The 8,518-nt window shown below is 52.5% G+C and overlaps 1 protein-coding gene across 1 annotated transcript in view; it reads left to right on the top strand.

Moving 5' to 3' along the window:
- Positions 1-6,545: 6,545 nt before the first annotated feature.
- FXYD7 (FXYD domain containing ion transport regulator 7) overlaps positions 6,546-8,518 on the top strand; it is a 3,691-nt gene continuing 1,718 nt past the window's right edge. The window contains exons 1-4 of the mRNA XM_049621203.1: positions 6,546-6,603; positions 6,923-6,997; positions 7,147-7,189; positions 7,349-7,389. Of these exons, the coding sequence (XP_049477160.1) occupies positions 6,546-6,603; positions 6,923-6,997; positions 7,147-7,189; positions 7,349-7,389 (217 nt within the window). The remainder of the gene's footprint in view (positions 6,604-6,922; positions 6,998-7,146; positions 7,190-7,348; positions 7,390-8,518) is intronic.

Below are 8,518 nucleotides of genomic sequence, written 5' to 3'. Positions count from 1 at the left end.
CCCCCACAAAGGGTGAGCGCCGCCCGGGGAGAGGGCGCGCGGGTGAGGGTGGGGGAGGCTCCGGGATCTCAGAGCTTAGGAGAGAGGATCTAGGGAGATTCCAGCACCGAAAAGGGAGGGGAATGGGGAAGGGGGTGTCCGTTCCTTCCCAGGGCGGAGGCCCCTGCAGCGCACCCCTTGGCGCCCCTCCAGGCCTCTTGGACACCCCCTCCCGGTGGTGTCGTTTCTGTGCGGGACCCGCGGTTGGAGAGCGGCAGTCCCGGGAGAAAGGATGCGCGGACCGGTAGCTATGGCAACCAGGCGGCTGGTCCTGCACAGCGGTGGTAGTGGACGCGAAGGGACGGGCTTCGAGGGTGGGAACGGGTGGGTCTGCGACCACAGAGGCTCTGGCAAATTTCAGGGTCTCCGAGGTGGGCAAAAGGAGGGGGTCCACATCCCTCTTTCTTCCAGCCCTGGCGCCTATGGTGGGTGTCTCCTGAAATCTCTGACAGGCAGGTTCAGCGGGAAGGAGGGAGAAAGACGGAAAGACAGTGGGGGAGAGAGCTGGAGGAAGTGAGAGAGAGATGGAGGGAGACAGGAGAGAGAGGGAGGCAGAAAGGAATGTGGAAATTGAGAAAGCCTAAGAGAGAGAGAGAGAGAGAGAGAGAGAGAGCACGAGCAGACCCCGAGTCAGAGATACAGAGAGAGACCCGGGAAGAGCACCGATATGAGACTGAAAGATATTCAGAGAGTGAAGGGGAAGGCGGAGAGCAACAGAAAGATGCAGAGAAAGAGAAAATCAGAGACAAAGAGACAGAGAGGCGGAGAGAAAGACATAGAGCAGGAGAGAGCGGTGGACCCACAGCGCGGGAGAGAAATGGAGATAAGGAGGAGCACCATGGGGTGGGGCCATGCCACTGCAGTGAGCCCCCTTGGGCCAGAATGGGTGGCAGGACCCTCGTTCCCAGCCCACATCCAGGGGTGCTGTCTGGTCCGGGAGGTGCACTCGAGCGTGCACACAAATGTCCCTCCTCACCCCTATCCAGCCACACGGCAGTTTGCATTTCACACCCCTTAACCCAGTTATTCACCCACTTAAACACTCACTGCCCCCTGAGAGCCCCCTTTCTTGAGCCCGCCTCTGCAGAGGAGCAAAGGGAAGAATGCTTTAATTGCGGGGGGGGGGGCGGGTGGCCGGCGGAGGGTTTCCCTCACAGAGAGCAGGGCCAGAAGGGATAGGCCAGTGGTGCCGAGGAGCCCCTGGTGGTGAAGGGAACCCCGGTTCCACTCCGATCTCTCCTTCCCTGCCCCCTTTCCCGGCAGGCAGGGGCTGCTGCACTGAGCCATATCTGCAGAATTTGAAGCAGGGCGGGGTGGGGGGGCTGCAGAGGCTGGAAGCCACCCTAGGGAGGGGGGGGGCAGGGCTGAGCCAGCAGGCCTGGCGGGAGCCCAGGGCTTCTTTTCGCAGAGATGGTGGTTAACAGGATCGATGGCAGCAGACGGGCAGAGGTGGGAGGACAGATGCCTCACCACCCCCCCCCACCTTTCCCCCAGTCATAGCAGAAGGGGGGACCACAGGTCTTGGGAAACCCCAGGGAGGGGGGCGGAGGCAGAGCATGTTGTGTGTTGCACCACTTACGCTGATTAATGGATTGTTGGGGGGGGGGGCACAGTGCAAGGGGATGAGGGCTCTTCCACCCCGTCAGAAAGCAGGAGGGAGAGTTGGGGGCAAACAGAAAGGGGGTGCAGGAGCATGACTGGGCCTGGGGTCCCACCCTTGAGAAGAACCCTGGGCTTGGCCGGAAGCCAGCCCTGCAGGGGCAACACCGGGAGGTACAAAGGGAGCAGAGGGAGTCGAGATTGGCCTCGGAGTTAGAAACCTCAGCCCCAGGACCCCACCTAGCCTGGGGTGCCCAGACCCATTACCTCTCTTCACCTCTTAAGATGCCCCAGTTGCCATAGCAACCACCTCCTTCCTGATGTCTCCCTGGCAACTGGCCAGGAGTGGTGCACATTTCTTCTTCTGCCTCCTGGCTCCACCCTCAGCCCAGCCTCGCCCCGAGGAACCAGATTGCTGGGGTGGCAGGGACCAGAAGAGGGACTTCTGCACGGCGCACGGAGCACCCAGGGTGCAACCAAAGAGGATCCTGGAGCAGGTCCTCACCCAGTGGGCTCCCGCTGGTTTGGGGAGGCAGGCTGTGTGGAGACCCAGGGGACGAAGCAGGCTAGTCCAACCATTCCATCTGTGATGCAGCTTTCTGCAGCCGAGCAGGGCTCACATTCGTTCAGTCAGTCAGTCAGTCACTCATTTATTTATTCATTTTAGAAAACTTCTTTGGAAGACTTTTGTAAATGCCAGGATTAACAGCAGAGGCGTCAAAGCAATGTACTCCCCATCTGGTGGCGGGCGGGGGGGGGGGGGCTAAGCATACATGACTCTAAAATCATGTTTCCCCAACTTGATGCTTTCGAGGACCACCTTCACAGTTTTTGCCCTATCCAAATGCTCCCCACTCATGTTCATTCTTTTTCCTTTAAAGGATTAACTTCGTTTTAAAATTTTTTTAATATTTATTTATTTTTGAGAGAGAGAGAGAGAGAGAGAGAGAGAGAGAAGGAGATCGTGAGTGGGGGAGAGGCAGAGAGAGAAGGAGACACAGAATCTGAAGCAGGCTCCAGACTCTGAGCTCTCAGCACAGAGCCCGATGTGAGGATCAAACTCACAAACCGCAATATCATGACCTGAGCCAAAGTTTGACACTTAACAACTGAGCCACCCAGGTGCCCCAGGATTAACTTTAAAAAAAAAAAAAAAAACTAGGGGCGCCCGGCTGGCTCAGTCAATAGAACACGCGACTCTTGATCCCGGGGTTGTGAGTTTGAGCCCCACTTTGGGCGTAGAGATTCTGTAAAAATAAAAGTCTTTAAAAAAGTAACTAATTTAATTGGCTTCATTCTGTATCACCATCACAAATGGAAAATCAGGATTTTTTTTTTTTTTTTTTTTTTTGCCTTGCAAGTATAAAAATGATCTTCAAGAAGTGATTCCACTTTTCTGGGCCTCGGTGTCCTTGTTTGTGGAATGGAATGAAGATAGCACCTTAATTCTGAGAGTGGCTGTGAAGATTAGGTGCATTAGCACCTGTGAAGTGCTTAGACCAGGACCTGGCACGGAGGCAGTGCGATCAAATGCTGGTTAAACAACTAAAGGAGAAAACCAAATAATGTCACGAAATTCTACCTAGATATCGTTGCCTGCTGAAGGCTCTGAGCCCAAGGACTGTTTTCTCTTGGGAAAAGAGGGACATTAGCAAGGTGGAAGGTGTTAAGGACACGTCTGCGCCTACCTAAGACTTCCTCTTAGAAGACCAGACAGGGAACTGAGAAGGACGAACTTACACGTTGTGTGGATCAGCGTTATTCAGAGTCTGGCCTAAGTGCCCCTATACCAGTCAGTTGAGGCTAGAGTTGCTCTGGTAACAAATAGTCACAAAAATCTCAGGGGCTTCTGACAACCAGGATTCTCACTATGTGTCCATCACGGGGTGACCTGGGCTCTCTACTCACCAAAGAAAATGGGAACGGCCACCATCTCGAGTGTTCATGTCACCAGGCCAAAGGCAAAAGGGACCTCTTGCATGAGCACATGAAAAGCGCCAGCCTGGAAGAGACATTGACACTTCCACTGACAGTTTACTGGCCAGAATTAGTCCTACGGTCTCCCCGCAAACTCAGGGCAGCTGCCATCCTTCCCTGAGGCTGGAAGAGGGAAGAACACTAACGACCGTGCCTGGCATTGCCCCTGGCATTCCTGGTTCCCCTCCGCTAGTGATGCATGCTTTGCAGAATTCTGCTCTAGACAAGTCAGAATGTTCTGAGAGCTGTCAGAGGAATTAGGGAGCCATCAAGATGGGCTTCTTGCATGGAAGGATGGTCTGAGCTCTCCTGAAGGGGAGTGTGGTTTGGGACGGGGATGGGGAAAAGTAAACACACACACACACACACACACACACACACACACACAGAGTTTATCCACACGTTGGCTTTTCTGAAATTGGAATGAGTCTTCTAATGGATGGGTATGTTTCATATGGTAGAGTTACATGCTTACTCATGTATATACACACACACACTGAGAAAACTATTATGAAATCAATTTTGAATCTTAACATTGATGATGTCTTAGAAATAAACAGCAAAGGATATATTAAAGATAATATAATAAGGTATATTCTAGGACAGCTCCCCTGTGTTGGATTTGGTGGCAGGAGGCATTATTATGAGAATAATAGCCACAGTGCCTGACTTCTGGAGCCGTCAGGTGACTGAAAAGTTTTAGGGAATATTCAGGGGAAGCTGATGCACTCAGCAGTTTGCCAGTGGGATACTGGTTTACCAATAGCATGTGCAAATGGGAGTGTGTATGGTTTTTTTTTTGGAAATGCGTCCATAGTTTGCCTCAGGCTTCCACAGTGGGCTAGGACCAGGACTGTCACGTACAGTTTGGTAGGTTGTGCACTGCACAAGGGAAAGTATTGACCAATGGTGTGAGTCGGGCTGGAATCCAGCCTATGCTCCACTCTTCAGACCTTGTGTCCTGCTATGAGGCTATATCATTATTTAGATCAAAGGGTGTCTTTATTTGATTTCTGCCCAGAAACCATTGGGCCAATGGCCCCATCTGGAACCTCAAAAATGTTAAGAAATCCAGTGTTGAAATATTTTTTCCCTCTCTCTCTTTTCCTGCCTTCCTTCCCACAGTTCCTCAGGAACCTGACCCATTTTACTATGGTGAGTGGCAGATTCTGATGAGGGTACCCTGGGGCTGGATAAAGGGGTGGTTGCAGGTCCCCACAAGTTATTGCTAAAGTGGCTTCAGTCATGCCAACATGATACCTGCTGGACCACAGGTCATCTGAACATGTGGATTCAGTCTCTATCAGCGAGGTTCATGGAGGGCAGAATCAGATTTGGGGGAGGGGGGAGTGATACCCTCTCTGGGTCTCCTTCAATCTTCACCAGAACTCCAGGCTGGTATGTTTTGGTCATCAGAAAAACATATGACCGAGGCCAGGCTTCCTGGATTTAGATCCTGGCTTATCCACTCACTAGCTGTGTGGCCTTGAGCAAGTAACTTTTCCCCTCTGGGCTCTTCTGTAAATAAGGAATAGTAATAGTTTCCACCTACGAGGATTGTGGGATGATGCCATGAAACCATCACTGAAGCTTAAAGAAGTCACCCCCAGGTCTAGCAGAGCTGGCCCCAGTTCCCTCTCTAAACACTCCCTTGCCCTCTCCCTTTGCTCACTCATACCGTTCCTCCAATACGCCAAATTCTTTCCCACCTCAGGGCCTTTGCACACGTGGTTCCCTCTGCCAGGCATACTCCTCTTCTAGCTCTCCATTCAGCTGACGAAGGCTCCTTTTCCTTCTTCGGGACTCGGATCAAATATTGACTGCTCTGCTAGGAGAGGCCCTTCCTGACTCTCTGCCAAGAGGAGACGCACACACATCTAGCCATAGTCACATGGCTCAGGTGTTTCACTTTATTTTTCAGTGCTTTGTCACAATATGAAAGTCAATTCCCTGAGGCAGAGGCCTGGACATTGAGTGTGTGCTCCATAAATTCTTATTTCAATAAATACTATCGACCCTTGAACAACGTGGGGGTTGGGGGGTGCATGCAGTTGAAAATCCACATATAACTTTTGACTCCCCCAAAACTTAACTACTAATAGCCTATTGTTGACTAGAAGTCTCACCGATAACATCATCTATTAACATATACTTGGTATGTTATGTGTTTATATACTGTATTCTTACAATAAAGTAAACGAGAGAAAAGATGTCATTAAGAGAAATCATAAAGAAGAAGGGCACCTGGCTGGCTCAGTTGGTAGAGCATGTGACTCTCGATCTCAGGGTCATGAGGTCAAGCCCCGGGATGGGCGTAGAGCTTACCAAAAAAATAAAAAATAAAAAAATATATATAATAATGAAGAGAAAATACATTTACAGTGTGTTGACAAAAATCTGCCTATGAGCGGACCCGCATGTTGTTCAAGGCCTGTGGTTACTGTGGTATATGAGACAAGGATGCTTCTCATGAAGGAAAATAAAGGAAAGAATGACATTATAAAGGGTTGAGGAGAGGAGGTGAAATTCTAAATGGACAACCAAAGGTTTCCCTGACCTTTGACTAAAGCCCAGAAATTGGTAAGGAAGGAATATTTGGGGGAAGAGCTTTGAAGCAGAGGAAACAGCAAATACAAAGGCCCTGAGGTAAGACCGTGTCTGATCTGCTCCAGGAATGGCAGAGAGACCAATATGCCCGAGGTAGGGGACTGAGGGAGAATGTGCAGGGGGTGAGGTCTGAGAAGGAACGGGGACCAGGTGATGCAGGGCCGTGTGGGCTGTGGTGAGGACTTTGGCTTTTCCTTGGAATGCAATGGAAGCCAGGGTGGGGTGGGGCCCTCTGAGCTCCAGAGCACCCGGATCTGACTTAGGTGTTAACAGGATCCCGTGGCTAGGGGGCAAGGAGACCACAGTGCAGGCTGCTTCCTGCAATGATTTGGACAGGTGACAGTGGTGGACAGAACCAGGAGGAACCAGCCGTAGAAGGAGGTGAGATTATATATATGATGTAGATATCATGTATGTATCATATATACATGTATGTATATATGATGTAGAGGAAGGTTTTATGTATACACAAAGAATCTAGAGAAGGGTAGAGGGTAGAGAAGGGTAGAGACCTTCTAGAGAAGGTCTAGGGACCAAGCTCCACTCCCCATCCTCACACTAGCCCACTGGGGGAGCCCCCGGCACGGCCTGCAGCATCCCTGGACTCTGGACCCTGGCGGGGCAGACTTGAAGCCCGGTCGAGGCTCCAGGGAGGACTGAGGCGCTACCCCACATTGACATCCCCCATTATCTTCCCCAGATTATGACACGGTGCAGACGGTGGGCATGACTCTGGCCACCATATTGTTCCTGCTAGGCATCCTCATCATTATCAGTAAGTGTGACCCTTTCCTGGGCTCCGAAGCCCCTCAAAGGAGGCTGCCTCGGGTTGGGGGGGGGGACGTCGCTGGCCACCCACCATTTCCCCGCTGGCTTTTGTCCAGACCCTTAATGTCCTGTCTCGTTGTGTCTGTCTCCTAACAGGCAAGAAGGTGAAGTGCAGGAAGGCGGACTCCAGGTCTGAGAGGTCTGGCAGCAGTGGGGAGAGAGGGGAGAGGGGTGGGGGCGGCCTGGGGTGCGGGGGCACTTCCAGAACAGAAAGTCCCCAAAGCCTGCCCCGTCCTTCCTAGTAAGCCCACGGCTACCGGATTTCTTTATGCTTTTCTCTCTCTCTCTGTTTCCACAGCCCAACATGCAAATCCTGTAAGTCGGAGCTTCCCTCCTCAGGTGAGGGCGAGGGAGTTACGGTCTGGGAGGAGAAGAGGTGGGGGCCGGAGGGGGAAGGGGAGCTGCGTTGGAGGTCCCTGAGAATGATGCCACCAAGAACGGATGTGGCAACTTCAGTAGGAGCTGAGGCCCCGCAGACCAAAGAGGTTAAGCCATGGAGAGTCAGTGGGATGTGAAATGTCTTAGAGTCCCCGGTGCTTCCCAGAAACAAGTACAGCGGCCCTTGAGAGCAAGGATGAAATGATCCCCCAGAGGAGAAAGCCACAAGTCTGCGAAGAGAGGGGCCCCACTCGGGAGAAGGACTTGTGAGGTCCGGATGGGGAAGGAGCGGAGCGCCAGAGGAGGCAGGGAGACAGAATATTTTCCAGACTTCATTGTTCAGGTGGGAAGAAGGAGGATGAAAGGATCAAGAAAAAGGAGGGAAGGGTCACCTGGCTGGCTCAGTGAGTGGAGCACGTGACTCTTGATCTCAGGGTTGTGAGTTCGAGCCCCACATTGGGTGTAGAGATGACTTAAAAAAAGAAAAAAGGAATGTGGAAAGGGAAGAGAGGGGGAAGGGGAAAAGGGGGGAGGGAGGGAAGGAAGGAAGGGTTCCTGGATAATTGTATCAAAATAACAAAAGGAGAGATGTATAGAATATGGATTTTAAAAACTGACCTCGGGAAAGAGAGAATATGGGGATGTAAAGAGTATGAGGGTGGAAAGCACAGACAGTTAAAGAGTGAAGAGGTTGGGGATGAAGGGGATGGAAGTGTTAGAGGGGATGGGGCAGTGGAGGGGGTAGTGGTGTGGAGGGAGTGGCAGTGTGGGGGGGTGAGGGGTGTGGAGGGATGAAGGGGTGAGGGGTGTGGAGGGGGTGGGAGACATGGGAGTGTGAGGGGGTGTGGAGTGGGGTGGGAATGGGAAGGGGTCAGGGGTGGGGAGGGGGTGGGGGTGTGGAGGGGTGAGGTATGTGGAGGGGTGAAGGGGTGAGGGGTGTGTAGGGGTTGGGGATGTGGAGAGGGTAGGGGTACGATGGGGTGTGAAGAGGTGAAGGGGGTGGAGGGGGTGCGAGAGTGTGGAGGGGGTATGTGAAGGGGTGAGGACTGCGGGGGGGGGGGGGGGGGGGGGGGGGAGGGGGGGGGGGGGG

Source organism: Panthera uncia (genome assembly GCF_023721935.1).
Source record: "Panthera uncia isolate 11264 chromosome E2 unlocalized genomic scaffold, Puncia_PCG_1.0 HiC_scaffold_19, whole genome shotgun sequence".
Taxonomy (NCBI): Eukaryota; Metazoa; Chordata; class Mammalia; order Carnivora; family Felidae; genus Panthera; species Panthera uncia.
This window is presented reverse-complemented; position numbering and strand designations above follow the sequence as displayed.